Consider the following 18,203-nt stretch of genomic DNA (forward strand, 5'->3'; position numbering starts at 1 on the left):
AATCATTAGGCAGGGGAAAATGACCATTTGATAGAAAAACATAATTTTTTTGGGTGGACGGTAATTTACAATACATAGATCAGTTACATGAAGTACATATATAAACATTTAAAAAAATGTAGGCCATGGTTTTCCCTAAAATATGTGATATATGTCTGTCTGTCTGTCTTCCTTTCTTTCTACCATCTATGTATATCTATCTATCTATCTATCTATCTATCATCTATCTTTCTATCTATCCATCTATATCTTTCTATCATCTATCTGTCCATCCGTCTGTCTGTCCATCCATCTATCCAACCATCCATTTATCTATCTATATCTTTCTAACATCTATCAATATATCTATATCTTGCTATAATCTATAATCTATCTATCATCTGTCTGTCCATCCATCCATCCATCCATTTATCTATCTATATCTCTTTAACATCTATCAATATATCTATATCGTGCTATAACCTATCATCTGTCTGTTTATCTAAAATTTGTGCATAATCCTTCCATTCTTTAATTGCAGTGCTGGGTGTTTGGACATGGGCTTTGTGTATACAATGTGAGTTCAACCGTGAGATGCATCCCCGGGCCTCACCATTTTACTTGAATGCACCAAACACATTACTTCCATTTTCTAATTTTTGTATAGCAAATGGTGGGGGCCAGGTTTGAACCCAAGCTTACATATTTGTATAACTCCTGTAACACAAAATTACTAGATCATACTCAAACCAGAAAACGGGAACAGAATTCAGGTCCTCTGCAAGAGCACCTAACCCAGCAATGTATTACCACGATACAGTATTACCTTTGTTTATGAAAGACTGAGGGGGAAGAAGGAGTTTACTCTGGCAACATCACGAACATCTTTTTCTTTTGTTGGTTTTCCTTTGAAAGAGGGTCTTATGTAGCCCAGGCTGGACCCAAACTCACTCTGTAGCTTAGGGTGGTCTTGAACTCTAGAGTCTCCTCCATACCAGGCAGTGTACATATTTTAAGGTACAGAGTGCAGTGACATTACACGCACACCCATCGCCACTTATTGCCACTTATCGCCGCGTCATTTTCACGAGAGACATCATGTTTTTGGTTTGTGAACCCAGGACCTCCCTGCTGATGGAGCCATGCCATGTGCCTTACCTTGGCTGTCATGTACATGAGGTTATTCAGGACCAGAGAGGTGGCTTCCGGAGAGCCCCAGCCATTCCCTTTCAGCCCGTGAGAGGTGGTGGCTTCCCCTTCCCGGTCCTTGACCTCATCCTCAGGGCTGCTGGGGCTGGACCCTGGGAGGAGGAGTCTGCTGTCCACCAGCTCAATGTTGTGTAGCCATGGCAACAGGTAGGTGAGCATGATCTGACGTCCGTTTGGGTGTGTGGTGGGGAATCTCTGGCTCACCTCTGAAGAGACAGGGCCAAGGAGAGTTAGGCATTGGTCTCACAGACCAACCAGCCAGGCACACAAGTGGCTGACATTTACTAAAAGGACTGCCATAGACAGCGGCTACCCAGGACCACAGAGGCTACCCGAGGTCAGAAGAGGGCGTTGGATTTGAACCCAGATCCTGCAAGAGCAGCCAGTGCTTTTAACCGTTGAACTGTCTCTCTGTCCTCTACACTTTTTACTTGTGTGTGTGTGTGGGGGGGGGCGCAGGGGCCATGCCAGGGCACACATGTGGTACTTAGAGGTCACTCACAGGAGCTGAACTTCTCTCTCTACCACATGGGCTCAGACATCAAACTTGGGTCATCAGACTTGTGGCAGGTAGCCATCTGCCTGGTCCACGGAGTATTTGACTTACAGTTGACATATTATGATGTCACACATACGTTCTGGGTATGATAATGGATACTTGAACATCCATTAACCCCACTGGCTGAGCGTTCATTAGTAGGAGCCGCTGTGCCTGGCGGGATGGAAACCGCCAAGATGTCTCAGGCGCGTGGTCAGCCCTTAAATACACGTCTGTATACACGAGCAACGTGAGGGACCCAGTGAGGTGTGTGGCCAACATTATATATATTAATACATATGTAATAAGAGGTCATGGCTTTGGATGGGGGACGAGGAGGATACAGGGGGATCTGTAGTTGGGAGAAGTGGAACTGATAAAATACGTTACTAATGTGTGAAATTCTCAAAAAAAATTTTTTTTTTTATTTTATTTTTGAGACAGGGTTTCTCTGTGTAGCCTTGGCTGTCCTGGAACTTACTCTGTAGACCAGGCTGGTCTCAAAATCACAGAGAGCCTCCTGTCTCTGCCTCCCAAGTGCTGAGATTAAAGGTGTGCACTACCACCGGCCAGCTAAAAATAATTTATTTGAAGTTAAAAAAAAAATGAGTAAAGTTCCTAAGCCTGGGGAAGATCCTCATTGACAAAACTTATACTGACAAATAACTCAGGAGCAAGGGGAAAAGTGACAGGTAACAGGAGGCACCGAGCTGAGGCGCTGATGGGACAAAATGACTTTTGGTTACAAAAATACAACTTCATTGCAGAAGAGCCGTTTATGCTCCATAGGAAAGAAGTGCACTTTAGAAAGAGAGAGAGAGAGAAAAAAAATCCAATTAGAGAGAAAGGAATATTAAAAAGACCCATCTTTAAACAATGGCACAAAAATACGTGGACTTTGTAGCAGGAACCGGCTGCTAACATGAGACATGAGCTCGTTTGTTGTGTTTATTACATTTTGTGTGCTGGACACGGGGGCCGTGAAAATGTGGAGTCAGAGAAGAGCCGATAAACACCTCAGGCTGTGGAGGTGTTTCCGAGGAGAAAGGAAGATGGCACAGAGGCCGCCAAGTCAACCCTCTGGAGACGCAGAGAAATAAACCGTGAGGGGGTGTCAAGGGGATGCTGTTGCTTCCCAGCACCTCTGGGTGGGTCCTGATAAAGTCTCCCCATGGGGATCTGGAAGAGCGCAGGCAGCTCAGGGGCTCACTAGGTCCTGTGAGTGTTCTCAAGCTCTTTTTAAAGCTTCTTCCTAAATCAAGAGCTGGAAGCGATGCTTAGAAGAATGTCCAAACGCTTGTGTTTCCTATTCAGGGTTTTGCCGCTTGTCAGCTCGGATTTCTCTCCCCTCACCCCAGCTGCCCCCACGATCCCAGCTCCCCCTCTCAGCTAATAAACTGGCCCCAGCCTTACTCTTCCCAAAGCTCCTCCTGGAGACCTCTCCCCAGAACCTGCAGAGCTGACGTTCCAGGGTCGCTCTCCTTGGAGGATGAGCATCACCCCTTCCTTCAAATCCTCTTCTTCTAGGCTTCCGTGAAGGAAACTGTCCCCCCTCCCCCCGCCCCAAGTGTTCCTCACGGGAAGGGAGGAACAGAACATCCTTCCTTCCTTTTCTGCCCCTGCCCCCTCACTCAGTAGGTGAGTGCTGAGGGCTTTTCTTTTCCTCCATACCTGGCGCTCAGCCTCTCGCACCATGGAGTCCAGGACTGCCTGGTCTGTGGAGGCCCACCCCAGCATCCCGGGCTAGCTCTCCATGCCTGCCTTGCCCTCTGCTCTTGGGCACGCCTCACCATCAGTCTCCCCAGCAGCACACTTGTCTGGGAACCTCCCCAGCAGTGCTGGCTCCCGCCATCCCTTTCCACCCTCCCTGGGCGACTGTTTCCTCCCTGACTTTATTACCACTCTTGGCAACCAGTCCCCTCTCCAGACCAGATGCGCCAAACACATCCTCTCCTCTTTCCTAACTGCACGGTGACCTATCACTTCCTCTTAAACTCGGCAGTCTGCCTTCCTTCCTTTCATCCTCCCTCCCTCCCTTCCTTTCAAGTTTTAAATTTTATAAATTGATTTTTATTTTATTTATTAATTTAACCATGTGGCAGAAATTTGACTATTTTAGTACCCCTGGCCCTGAAAACAGAGCTTGGTGTCAGTCAGCTAATACAGCCTCCATTCTGTTGCTCCTGCTCTTTTTCTTTTCTCTTTTATTATTTAAAACATTTGTTGTTGTTGTTCATGTTTCTGAGACAGGGTCTCTCTGTGTAGCCTTGGCTGTCCTTGACTCATTTTGTAGACCAGGCTGGCCTCGAACTACCTGCCTCTGCCTCCCCGAGTGCTGGTGTTAAAGGAGTGCGCCACCATGCCTGGCTTTAAAACACTTTTTTAATTAAAAATTTTTGATTATATTCTTCTCTTTCCCCACGTCCTTCACAGCCTCCCTCCATACCAACCCAACTTTAAGCTCTTTCTCAAAACAAAAAACCAAAACAACAACCCCCTCAAACCAAAAAAACAAGATAAAACCACACCCCCCAGAACCCAAACCAAACTGCTAAACTGTAACTAAATAAAAGCACACACAAAAATTCCTGTGGGGTCCGTTGTGTGCTAATCAACTGCTCCTGAGCATGAGGCTTGTCCTGGGTTGTTGATGATACACCTGTGTGACCCCATGGGCGAACACTGATTTCCCTTTCCCAGAAGGACATGTGACTAGGCTTTCATTCATTCATTCATTCATTCATTCACTTAATCACTCATTCATTAATTCACTTATTCACTACTCATTCATTCATTCTAACAAAATAAAATAATATAAAACAAAATTTATCACACTGAATTTGGACAAGCCAAGCCAACAGAAGGAAAAGAGCCCAGGAGAAGGCAGAAGAATCACGGACCCACTTGTTCACACACTCGGGAGTCCTATAATAATATGTAAATCTAACACAGTAGAAACGTCCTAAAACATATACATATATAAAGGCAATAAAATGAAATAGCCAGATAACAGGGAAGACAGAGCCCTAACTGACCATCTCCTGTCACCCAGCCAACCAAGCGAAGCCTTCAGGCCTGGGATTGGCTTACATGCGGCTGAGCTGTTGGCCACAGGTATCCTACAGGAATCCCCAAACAACCCAGGCTGCTGCCAAGACCAGAGAAAACGTAGTGATGAAATGACTGCCAATGATATTCTGCTATAGCCATACATCAGTGCTTGCTCAGCCACCATCAGGGAAGCTGCCTCCTGCAGCAGCTGGGAACAAACACAGAGACCCACAGGCAGACATCGTGCAGAGAGCGAAAGGCCTTAGAACACTCAGCCCTACATGGGATGGATGGCTCCATCAGAACCCTCCCCTCCGGGCTCTGGGAACCCCCACAGAAGTTGAGGTGGGGAGAATACAAGAGCCAGAGTGGATAGAGGGCAGCAGGAGAACAAGGCCTTCTAAATTAACACGAACTAGGCTCATATAAACGCCAGAGATGGAAGCGGCACGCACTGCGCCTGCGCGGGTCGTCCCAGGTCCTCTGATTATACGCTGTGCTGTCCGGTTCAGTGTTTTTATGGGATTTGTCAGTGGTTTTCAAGGCCCGAGAAGCTGAGGTGCCACTTTCTTCACAGGGCTCTGAAATGGGTCAAGGGGCACACATAGGAGACTGCTGGCCTTTCTGCACATCCAGGGCCATCTCTGATGTCAGCCACACTGTCCTCTGTGTAACTTCCCAGTGCCTTGTGCTGTTCTACACTTTTAAACCAGCGGTTCGGGTGGGTCATGGCCCCTTTGGGGGTCACAAATCAGGTATCCTGCATATCAGATATTTACATTATGATTCAAAACAGTAGCAAAATTACAGTTATGAAGTAGTAATGGAATAATTTTACGGTTGGGGGTCACCACACACGAGGATCAGGAAGGCTGAGAGGCACTGATGTAAGCCAAGCGTGTGCTGCCCTTCGGGGCTGTTGTTTCCATCCCCTGCCTGCAGCTCGGGCGTCAGCCCATCTGGGAGGTCGTCCTCAGCTCTTCTGGCTCAGTAACCACAGTATAAGCAACGCACACAGGGGTCTAGCAGAGAGCCTAACACGCCTTGGGTGACCAAGGGTGACCAAGAGTCAGAAGTCATGATTATTACCAGGAGACTATGAATGGGAGGCTCTGCCCAGATGTGGTTTTGTGTAGTTGACAGTGCCTAAGAGGTGGGGTGGCTGCAGAGGAGGGGGCTGAGGCACTGGGGTGCAGGGAGGTAGGGTGGCTGCGGAGGAGGGGGCTGAGGCACTGGGGGTGCAGGGAGGTAGGGTGGCTGAGGAGGAGGGGGCTGAGGCATTGGGGCTGTGCATGGAGAATGAGGAACAATCAGGGCACGGCCTGACTCGGGACACAGCCTGACTTGGGGCACAACCTGACTCAGGGCACAGCGTGACTCTTGGCCAGGTGCCGCATGAACTGGGCAGGTAAAGCACTCTATGGGACCCGGCTCTCACACGTTATTTATGAAGACAGCGGAGGAGACAAGCTATGGATGTAACATCATTATAATAATAAAATACAATAAGACTATGTATCTAACATCACTACCAAATATATAAGGAACTAAGAGTTATCTTAAGTATATTGTTCATATAAAAGAATTTCTTTGGGATATGCGCACACCCACACACATATATTACACACACACACACATATCTTCATTAACTCAAGAATCTTTTATATTTGTCAGGCATATATTTATACTTATATTGTTTTAACTAACATTTTTTTCTCTTTTCTTTTCTCTTTCTTTCTTTCTTTCTTTCTTTCTTTCTTTCTTTCTTTCTTTCTTTCTTTCTTTCTTTCTTTCCCAGATAGGGTTTCTCTGTGTAGCCCTGGTTATCCTGGAACTCACACTGTAGACCAGGCTGGCCTCAAATTTGGAGATACTTCTGCCTCTGTCTCCTAAATGCTGGGATTAAAGGTGCATACCACCATCACCTGGCTTGACAACAGTTTTTCTTTTCAACGTTTAAAAATATTCTTGAGGGGTTGGAGCCATGGCTCAGTGATTAAGAGCACTGGCTGCTCTTCTGAAAGACTTGGGTTTAATTAAGTCCAAGTCCTAGAACCCACATGGCTGCTCACAACCATTTATAACTCCAATTCCCCGGGCATCTGGTGCCCTCTTCTGGCCTCCATTGGCACTACACTCACATGGTGCTTAGCTATACAATCAAGCAAAACGTGCCGCCCCACCCCCACCCCAAACACAAAACAAAAAAAAAATTGACAATATTGAATTTGCTTTCACATGGAACTGGATTTAGCCCTTAGCAATTCTGATGCACAAACTTAGCACCAGGTTCTGACACAAAAACTGCAATAGACTTTAAAAAGGGAAAACCTCTCAGAGTAGGAGACCGTGACGTATGTAGCTGCGGACAACGGGGTGGTACCTGAGAAGAGGGGGAGGGTGAGCTCAGGGTACATCCGGGCCAGTTCACGGGACAGGAGGGCTAGCGACACACTGTAGAGGGGTGGTAACGGTCCGTGCGTTCCATACAGAATACTGCCAGGTCTTTGTTCGGCAACTTTCTTGGAGTGAACAAAAAGCTTTGCTTCAAGGATCTAGGAAGAGTTTAAGAAAGAAGCTGAAAAGGTGTTATCTGGGCCCCTCGGGGGTGCTTATGTCTGACCAACGTTGGTATCAACAGGACATATATGTTTATTTTAATACACACAGAAACAAGTAAACGCGTCCTGGGCTCACGGGTGGACATTTTCCACCCCGGTGAATGATACATGCCTGCATGAGCTGCATGGAGACTTCGTAAATCTCTCTGTTGGTGTCAGAGGCCTTGAAGAGGACAAGGTTGAGCAGCGTCACTAGGTCGAAGGGATAGTTCCTGGGGAAAACAGTACAACACACAGCGGAGTCATAAAACAGCCGGGCTGGGAAGCTGGGTAGATCGCTGCCTCCCAGAAGTCTGGTGCGGCACCTTGGCTGGGACCCATCTATGTGTGTTTCTATGTGTATCCGAGTGTATTGCTGCATCATATTTATGCAGGTGCTCGGGGGCTCAGACACATGGGATGGCCTGGAGCCGCAGTTACAGACGGTGGTGAACTCCACGGCGTGGCTGCTGGGTACGGTTGTCTGCCACACGCTCTTCACTACGGAGGCACCGCCGCGGTCCCTACACGAAGCTTTTGGAATATAAATCCCAACCGTGTTCTCTTTTCTCCACCCTTCCTAATCCGTATGCTCTCTGTTATGGTTGCTTTATGCAACCTGGGGAATGTAACATAGCTCTGACATTACCACACTTAATAGTTGAAGTGCCATGCAGTGTCACGAACTCACTTTGCTTTGTAACGACGGTGGCTTTAGGAGCATACTCTTTGGGCTGGGGCATGGGTCAGTGGTGGAGGACATCTTTAGCATGTGTGAGTCCCCAGGCTCAAGTCAGCACATTTCCAAATAATTAATTGTAATGTATAGACTTCTACAGCACCACGGCTCCTTCCTGCTTTCTTTTTGGAGTTCTGAGCAGAGGGGGTTTAAAGAGTTCTGTGTTTCCTGGGTTTGATGTAGTGGGCCCCTGGCCGATGGGCTCACAGTTAACATGTGTCAGGACACTTGTCCACATGTCTTTAGCTCCTTCTGTGTATCATCCTTATTATTATTTTTGTTTTTTGTTTTTTGGTTTTTTGAGACAGGGTTTCTCTGTGTAGCCCTGGCTGTCCTGGACTCGCTTTGTAGACCAGGCCGGCCTCGAACTCACAGCGATCCACCTGTCTCTGCCCCCTGAGTGCCGGGATTAAAAGTGTGTGCCACCACCGCCCGGACCTTAATATTTTCAAATTCTGTTCCCATGCTTCTGGGGACCGTCTGGGCCCCTCAGGAAACAGTCCTGATCAAATGGGACTAGGAATATCGTGGAAACTTAGAGCGGGCAGGTTGTCTGTGAAGGACACAGAAGCCATTCTGGGCTCTCCCAGAATTCACTCTAAAAGTAGACGCTGAACGGTCAGCTGGTCAGCGCTCTCATCACCCCTGCCCTTGCCATCGATGACGCAAGATGCACACCTGTTTCCGCACACGGTCGCTATGGCTTTGAAGCAGCCGGACGCAAGCTGGTAGGAGCCTGTGTAACAGCGGTCGATGGCCCAGTTAAACAGGTTCACTTGCTCAGGATTCAATTCCAGTAGCAACATGACCACCTCACAGCCCAGCTGATGGACCTGAGGGCAGGAGCAGATCTCCGTGAGGAAATATTCTAGAGAAACACGCACGATCGAATGTACTGGGGGGGGGCGCGGTTTGCGGTGCAGCAGTGCCTGCCAGGATGCAGACTCCCTTGCGCTCTGGGATGGCAACCCCCACTGCCAGGATGGGGAACGTGGGTCCCCTCAGGAGGTGACATTGCCTGCCTCTTTCTGAAGTCATCACCCACTCTTCTCGGCAGCTGCAATCAGCTCCCAGAGGAAGGAGCTGGCTGATGTATTTGTTACTTTAATGGTTCGGGTCTGAAATGCTCCCACAGGCTTGTTTTGAAGGCTTGGTTCCCAGCCTGGAGGTTGGCTTTGAAGGCTGCGGGGCTTTTAGGAGGTGGGCCTGGCTGGGTGGGTCTTTGAAGGTTAGAGCTAACCCTGGTCTCAGGTTAGCTTTCTCTGCCCGCAGCCAGGTCCACGTCACTTGAGCAGTCTTAGCCTTACGCTCCTCCCAACATCACTCTGAGGACCCTGCCTTCCCCACCACAATTTTTTCTTCCTTAAGTTGTTTCTGTTAGGTATTTTATCATAGGATTGGAGAAGTTACATACAGAGTTCATTATTACTAGAAATTAAATTCCCCCTAGTTAATTTCTGACCTATTTTTTTTTCTCACTTTGTCAGGCTATTTCTTTTACTAACTTCTTGTGATGAACAGGCCACAGACTACCAGCCTTTCCCCCTCAACATATACATATATACATATGTACGTGTATCATTAATTATATATATATATATATCACTACATTTTAAGCACAGCTTAATTTACAAACCACAAATTTAATATTTCCATTATGTGTTACTTAGATACTTTGCAGTTGCCATTGTTATTTACTTTGACATCTGGAAGCATAAATTTGTTAAGAAAGTTACTTAGTTTTTAATTATGTGCATGTGTTTCTGTCTCTGTGTGTGTTTGTGTACATGCATGTAGTGACTAAGAAGGCCGGAAGAGGGCATTGAATTCCCTGGAGTGGCATTACAGGTGCTGTGAGCTGCCATGTGGGTGCTGGGACTTCAGTTCAGATCCTCTGTGAGAGCAGCAAGCAGCCTTAGGTACTGAACCTTCTTTACTCAGCAGCTCCCGGCAAGTACATTTTAATTATTCATTACTAGTTTAATGAGACTGGGAATAAAGAACATAACTTGCTTTCAAATTGTGTGAAGTGTTTTGAGACTTACTTTATGACTCAGTTGGTGGTCAATTTGGTTAAATGTTGCTGTACTTTCTGGCCTGGCACATCATATCAAATGTGCCCAGATACACAACTGTGAGGAACAGTGGGATGTGCACATCACAGCACAGTGTGCCCGGGTCCATAACTGTGAGGGAAGGTGGGATGTGCACATCACAGCACAGTGTGCCCGGGTCCATAACTGTGAGGGAAGGTGGGATGTGCACAGCACAGCACAGTGTGCCCGGGTCCATAACTGTGAGGGAAGGTGGGATGTGCACATCACAGCACAGTGTGCCCGGGTCCATAACTGTGAGGGAAGGTGGGATGTGCACAGCACAGCACAGTGTGCCCGGGTCCATAACTGTGAGGGAAGGTGGGATGTGCACAGCACAGCACAGTGTGCCCGGGGCCATAACTGTGAGGGAAGGTGGGATGTGCACAGCACAGTGTGCCCGGGGCCATAACTGTGAGGGAAGGTGGGATGTGCACAGCACAGCACAGTGTGCCCGGGGCCATAACTGTGAGGGAAGGTGGGATGTGCACAGCACAGTGTGCCCGGGGCCATAACTGTGAGGGAAGGTGGGATGTGCACATCATAGCACAGTGTGCCCGGGTCCATATCTGTGAGGGAAGGTGGGATGTGCATCATTCCTACACTGCAGAAATTCAACCCACAAAGAACCTCAAAAGTCCTAAAATGCAGTGCATTCTGACTCATACTCACTCGTAAATCCTGACAAGCCAGAATATTGTCAAGCCACTTATACAGATAGCCATCTGGAGAGAGGCCGACATTGTCAAACACGGGGCCACAGCACAGCACTGCTGACATCGCCTGAAATTAGAAAAGGGAAACCTGGAGAGGGGACTGTGGGGTGAAGGCCAGCCAGAGTCCTGCTTCCGTCCGCATGCTATGCTCTCCCGGCATTGTGGACCCCAGCCTTCTAGAACCATAAGCAGAAATAAATGCATTCTTCCATATGCTGCCTTTGTTCATGGTAGTTCATCCCAGTAAGGGAAAGGTGACCAAGACCACACTGCTTCAGGATTGACGTTTTTCACAGTATGGATGTATAGGATAGGGGTAGAGGAAAACGGGACGTGGCTGTCGGTGGATTATTTTTTTCTCCCTCTTAGGTTGGAAGTTAGTTAGCAATGTAGTAACTTCACAGGCAAAAAAAAAAAAAAAAAAGGCAAAACTGTTCTCACACAGAACAAACACTGGATTAAGAGCAGGAACTTGGCAAATTTTATATTTTATAATTGTGAACCCAGCTGGAGTTCTTATATATTTATATACATCTTTAACTGTGCATTTGGAATTACTGAATTTACATTTACACATGTGTGTATGCATCCATTTGAATTTTCATATCTGTACTTTTATTGTATTATATTACTTATTTTAACCTGATTTTTTTTAAAGGCATGGTGATTAGCTTAAAAAAAATGAGACTGCTGTGGCTGCAAACCTACCTTTAAAGCACAGTACTGGTATCTTGTTATCTGGTGGTTCCTGTCACTGTAGCGGTCCAGAGGTGTGAACATGATGCTGAAGGGGCCCGCCCACTGGCTGAACAAGATGAAGAGGTGATGCCTCAGGCTTTGCTGGGGGAACAGAAATCTTCTGTGATGAACTAGAGAGAACGACAGAGCCAGTGTCGATTAGGCCAGACACAATCACAGCACGAGGGACAGTTTTCAAGCTGTGGGGGAAGGGAAAATGTCCACGCCTCCTAAAGTCTCTTTTTAAATGTTTAATTATATGCACGTGTGACTTTCTGTGGGTGGGGAGGTGCGTATGGTGCAGGTGCCCACAGAGGCCAGAAGGGGGCACTGGATCACTTGAGCTGCAGGTGGATGTGAACTGTGTGACGTATGTGCTGGGATGTCATTGTGGGACCTATGCAAGGAAGGGCCGTAAGGATCAACCTTCCCCTCCCCCTCCCCACCCTCCTCCCCGTCCCCCAGGGCCGACTCCTTTGTTTGGAGCTGGGACCGGTGCACTGGCTACGTGCATGCTCAGCACACACTCCTGCAGAGTGCACCCACCAGCCCCCAACTCCCATTGTCTTTAGTTACAGAAAGCTGACTTTTTAAACAAAAGCCAGCACAGCTTTTCCTTCTACGTGTGTACCTTTTGTTTTCTTCAAGGTAGGGAGGAGAGATAGACACTGTGACCTGCGGACACTAACCCTGAGGTTCTCAGCCTTCTTAGTGCTGTGACCCTTTCATACAGTTCCTCGCGCTGTGGTGACCCCCAACCCTAAGATTACGTCACAACATTGCTACCGTTACTAATCATACTGTAAATATCTGACATGCAGGATACCTGATGTGCGGCCCCTGTGAAAGGGTCATCTGACCACCAAAGGGGTCGCAGTGCCCCACAGGTTGAGAACCGCTGTTCTAACTGATCTTTCCACTTGACTTTTACGTGAATAGAATAACTTTTTGTGGCCCATGCTCCCCATTACTAGAGAGAACACATAGGGGAATATAGTATGTGCTTCTTCATATTACTAAAGAATTCCACCTTAAATTGTAGTTTAAGGCCCTTGCAGATGAGGTGGACTGAGACAGCTAATACATCAAAACAACAAAGGGAGACATTAGCTGAGTTCTTCTTATAATTATAATAAGCAAAATATATAATTTGAATAACTTCCATGCTGAGCCAGTCATCTGCTTTGCTTCATACGCCTCTATTGGAATAAAAAGGCTTCATATCTCTATGTCCCATGAGATGGTCTTCTCCAAGATGTGAAAGCGGAATCAAGCCAAATGTAAAAGGCAGTCCGCTTTACAGAATGCTAGTTAGTAAGCCAATTGGAGGAATGTGGCTGACGTCAGATGAGCACAGGGGCAACAGGGGAGAACGGGGTGTGTGGGGAGGTTTCCTCTGAACTCCTTCCTTCAGAATAACGTCTGTAGTGAGAATTTTGCTTTCTTTAAGAGCCCAGTCATGTAGTCATGTTAGGCGAGTATGCTTTCATTTTAATCCCAGGTGTGGGACATGGGGCTGCTTCAGATTGTCCACAGCTGCTGACTATGACTGTCTCATGCTCAAGGAGGGGTGTGGTTTTGCCAGCTGCATGCAGTTTCTGCGAGTGTATGACATTTGGAATTCTGGGAACTTTTCAGGGGAGATATAAATGCCAGGGCCCTGAGAGGCACTGCTGCTGTTGTTGGCTGATTGCTGGTTGCCGTTGGTTGTGGTTTGTCAGGTGGTTGTATGTACAGAGAAGAAGAAATCGAATATCCTAACGGCAAAGATCAACCTGCCCCAAGAAATTCCCAATCAGCAGGAAATAGTCTTAAAGAGGTCTACAGCCCCTGTCCCCTCTAACCTTTCTCACCTACCTAGTGTTGGGGGGTGGAAGGGATTGGAGTGGGGTAGGGTAGTAAATATAGGGACCCAATAACATAGCCAAAGGCCCAGTTCGTTTTCAGATCAGGACCAAAGACAACATGGAAGTGGCAAGCGCAGTATCAAATACGACTCTGACGGGTCCCTTGGTGACTCTGCTAAGGTGTATGTTCTCATGTGTATTTACAGTATCTCAGAATAAACAAAGAAACTACCCTAGACCCGCATGCAGTCCTGAGGAACCGAGAGCTTTATCCAGCCCGAAGGCGACCCGAAGTGATGGATTTTACCTGGAACACACTGAATCAGATTGGCCACCATGGCGCTAAAGTGTGCTCGGATGTCCTTAAGAATTTCAACTTCTTTGTCATTTTCAGCCTCTAAGAGCATGCGTGTCAAGTCCACGTACTCCAAGAACAAAGCTCCGAGGGCTAACGTGTCCCGTTCCAACGCTCCATTTGTGCTGGACGGAAGGAAAAGGGTGCTTTTAGACAAGTGAGGGAACAGAGGAGCAGGCACTGCATGGAGACAGTGCTGACGGCTGGAATTCGCACAGCAAAGCTGGTCTCTCTGCGCACTGAAGCGGGGTGTGAAAAAAGATAAGGGCAGTTAATCAAATCATTGTTGAAGTAATATATTCCAAAGACAGAGGAGAAATAGAAAAGGAGCCATTGGTAAGGTGGGGGGGGGGCGGGGGGGTGTGTCAGTTCAGTCACTGGAGCCCACCTGTCACTTATCACCCCGGCATCCGCCAGAAGCTCAAATATCCGAAGTAGCTGGAGTCTCAGCAAGTCTCTCCGTTCTCGACGCTTCTTGTTCTACGGAGAAAGTAGGAACGCCACGTACGGTCAAGGATAACACAATGCGAACCTAGCGTGTACCTTAGCATTCTCAAGTTTTCTGAGAGTAAAAGGGATGCGCTGTCTCCTCTTCCTAGTGGGCAGAGACAATGCCAGCTATTACGGGCCGTGAGAAAGACATCGTAAGTAAGAATAGACGAAGCAGCCATGCTGAGTAGTGTGCCCTGTGCCCAGAGGCGCTGGAGTGTCTGTGGAGGACAGCAGAGGCTGACAATCCCCACAGAGTCCACTCAGGAAGTGCATGCTATTTGCTCTCTAGCCAACTAAATTTCTGCTACTTGTTTTTTAAAATGTGCTTTGCCTATATATATATGTGCATGTGTGCCCTGTGTGTGCAGTGCTCATGAAAGCCAGAGGAAGGCATCAGGTTCCCTGGGCCTGCAGTTAGGTATGCACGGGAGCTACTGGGCCCTCTGGAAGAGCAGCCAGTGCTCTCAAGGGCTGAGCTACCTCCCCAGACCCTGGATCATATCTATGGAAGCTTCTTTTTCAATCTTATTCATTTTCAATCTTGGCGAATCATAAGTAAATTCTAGAATGGATTCATTTCAGGGAAAATAATGTTGAGGGGTACACTGTGTGCTCCGTGACACACTGCAGCCTTGGCCACTGACTCCTGTTTTGTTAATGATGACAACAAAATCAAGCAAACTGAAAACCAAAGCTAAACGTTGACTTAAAGCTTTTGGAAAGGAATATATACATATCTACATGACTACTGAGTGGTTTTGCATCTATGCAATTGGAAAACAAAATTCGGGCTGGAGAGACGGCTCAGTGGTTAAGAGCACTGTGTGCTTTTCCAGAGGTCCTGAGTTCAATTCCCAGCCACCACGTGGTGGCTCCCAACCATCTATAATGTGGTCTGATGCCCTCTTCTGGTGTGCAGGTGTATACACAGATAGAGCACCCATATACATAAAATAAATAAATCTTTAAAACAAAAGAAAAAATAGAAAACAAAATTCACTAAAACACAACTATTGTTTTTGGTTTTGTTGTTGTTTTGCTTTGTTTTTCGAGACAGGCTTTCTCTATGTAACAGCTCTGGCTGTCCTGGAACTTGCTCTGTAGACCAGGCTGGCCTCGAACTCACAGAGATCCACCCGCTTCTGCCTCCACCTCCCAAGTGCTGGGATTAAAGGGGTGCACCACCACCACCCGGCTTAAAACACAATTATTTAACTATTGAAAATTAACGAAAACGGCAAAATCTAATGTACTAAGGTTCCCTGTTAGGAGCAGGTCGGGTGTTTGTATTCTTTAGGGACCACAAGGCTGACGTAAGAGTCACACCACTGTCTAAATGAGTCGGGCCCTCAAGATGGCGGCTCCAGGCCTTACCTCTGGTCTTCTCTCTAGAGCCTCCTTCATCAACGGGTGGAGTTCTTCAACCAGCTCTCTACAGAGGGAAAAGGTCATACGTAAAGGGTGCTGCTGGTGATATAAAACTTGTCACCAACCTATCCATCCCAGTATAAATAATGTAATTATTTCACTTGCTACCAGTCAGATCCTCCTGTGACATCTCCACGGGTGTGGCTCTGTACACACAGTGTCTATCTCCAGTGCTGTGCATATGTTCTGAGCAGAACACGCCGTGTGAACAATGAAACAGTGTTTCCCAAGTGTTTACTAGATCCGGGGCACTTCAGTACTGGCTGTGAAACTTAAAATAAGTAAAAACGGATTCTGTGCCCTCCAAAACCCTTCCGTCCAATCAGTGGGAAGGAGAGGGTCAGTAGTGAGCTAGCTGCCTTGGGGGCGCATGCTCAGAAGATTGACACGTAACAGGTTAAAACATGAAGCCTGTGGGGGCTGGAGCGATGGCTCAGAGGTTAAGAACACCAACTGCTCTTCCAGAGGTCCTGAGTTCAAGTCCCAGCACCCACATGGTGGCTCCCAACCATCTATAATGCGATCTGATGCCTTCTTCAGGCATTCAGGCACACATGCAGGCAACATTGTATATGTAATAAATAAATAAATCTTAAAAAACAAAACAAAACATGAAGCCTGTGCGAGAGCTCACACTTATGAAATAGTGCAGTCTTCAGGAAAACCTTTCCTGTGTCGTAAGATGTTTTGACGACATTGATATATATCTTATTACACTTGTTATATATTGTGATTGTTTGGATAGGAACAGCCCCTACAGCCTCGTGTGTGTGACTGCTTGTCTACAGGGAGTGGTGCTGTTAGGAGGTGTGGCCTTGTTGGAGTGGGTGTGGCCTTGTTGGAGGAAGTGTGTCACTGTGGGGGGGGGTGGGCTTTGAGGTCTTAGATGCTCAAGCTATGCCCAGTGTGACACACAGTCTCCTTCTGCTGCCTGTGGATCAAGATGCAGACCTCTCAGCTCCTTCTCCAGCACCATATCTGTCTGCATGCTGCCATGCTTCCCACCATGACGATAATGGACTAAACCTCTGAGACTGTGAGCCAGCCCCAAATTAAATGCTTTCCTTTATAAGCGTTGTGGTGGACATGGTGTCTCTTCACAACAATAGAAACCCTAAGACATATATGCATTTTGTATATGCACTGTATGTATATATCTATATATAGCTTATGTGGATTATATGCACACACATGTATCACATGTGTATAGATATGCATTATGCACACATGTATGTATGTATGTATTATGTATTGCGCATGCGTCTTCCCTCCCCTCCCAAGCCTCCAATTATCATTTACACTTGTTATGAACTGCCTTCTTTCAAAAGTCATTTCTGAGTCGCTATGTTAAAACAGACATGAGATCTAGCTTGCGGGTAGACACGTTTGGGGGCTGCACAGTATGCCTCTGGCTACTAAGCCACTCTCCAGAGAGGCTTATGAGAACCTACAGCACTCAGACAGAATCTGAGGTCTCGTCTCCACCGCTCTAATAAGACAAAATTTCTTCAAATCCCACTTAATAAGGCATAATACTAATCACATTAAAACGCCATATTGCCAGGCGGTGGTGGCGCACGCCTTTAATCCCAGCACTCGGGAGGCAGAGGCAGGCAGATCGCTGTGAGCTCGAGGCCAGCCAGGTCTACAAAGTGAGTCCAGGACAGCCAAGGCTACACAGAGAAACCCTGTCTCAAAAAACCAAAATAAATAAATAAATAAAACCCCATACTATCAGAGGATATTATATTATATAATTATATAGTAACATTAATGATACATAATACTAGTGATTTTTAATAATGTTAATAGCCCCACTACTCACTAACTAGTTATTGAACCTTCTCTATGTGAACACACACATTTAACATATCCTTTCAACCGGTCTATGGAGCAGATTTCATTATGTCAAATTGCTTTCAAATTTTTTTTTAAATTTTAAAATTTACTTATATGTGTATGGGTGTTTTGTCTGCATGTACAGACACACACCACATGCATGTAGTACCCGTGGAGGCCAGAAAGGGGCACTGGGAGTTGAACCCAGGTTTTCTACATGGGCAGCCAGTGCTCTTAACCACTGAGCTATTGGTCCAGCAGCTCAAAATGTTTTCATGGCGAGAGACTTCACCTTAGTTGTTGTGCTAGCCTTGCAGCGATGCACACAGAGACTCACAGAGGCTTTTCAGACTCCTGAAGGTGCAGCTGCTTTGCTGAAAGACAGCATCTACCTCCAGGATCACAGAGAGGGCAGGCTGTGCACGGGGACGTGTGTCCACCTCCGGGATCACAGAGAGAGGGCCGGCTGTGCACGGGGACGTGTGTCCACCTCCGGGATCACAGAGAGAGGGCAGGCTGTGCACGGGGACGTGTGTCCACCTCCGGGATCACAGAGAGAGGGCCGGCTGTGCACGGGGA

At 47.1% G+C, this 18,203-nt stretch overlaps 1 protein-coding gene across 3 annotated transcripts in view; it reads right to left on the bottom strand.

Annotated features, from left to right (window-relative positions):
- The window catches only part of FRY (FRY microtubule binding protein), a 360,844-nt gene that overhangs the window by 89,119 nt on the left and 253,522 nt on the right, over window positions 1–18,203 (bottom strand). For all 3 annotated transcript variants that reach the window (XM_084763560.1, XM_084763561.1, XM_084763562.1), the window contains 9 exons: window positions 15,732–15,789; window positions 14,254–14,345; window positions 13,818–13,990; window positions 11,634–11,794; window positions 10,882–10,992; window positions 8,795–8,949; window positions 7,511–7,610; window positions 7,161–7,332; window positions 1,138–1,394 (listed from right to left, as the gene is read on the bottom strand). In XM_084763560.1, coding sequence (XP_084619686.1) covers window positions 1,138–1,394; window positions 7,161–7,332; window positions 7,511–7,610; window positions 8,795–8,949; window positions 10,882–10,992; window positions 11,634–11,794; window positions 13,818–13,990; window positions 14,254–14,345; window positions 15,732–15,789 — 1,279 coding nt within the window. The remainder of the gene's footprint in view (window positions 1–1,137; window positions 1,395–7,160; window positions 7,333–7,510; window positions 7,611–8,794; window positions 8,950–10,881; window positions 10,993–11,633; window positions 11,795–13,817; window positions 13,991–14,253; window positions 14,346–15,731; window positions 15,790–18,203) is intronic.

The sequence above is a fragment of the Acomys minous genome (assembly GCF_964271855.1).
Source record: "Acomys minous genome assembly, chromosome: 16".
NCBI classification, from domain to species: domain Eukaryota; kingdom Metazoa; phylum Chordata; class Mammalia; order Rodentia; family Muridae; genus Acomys; species Acomys minous.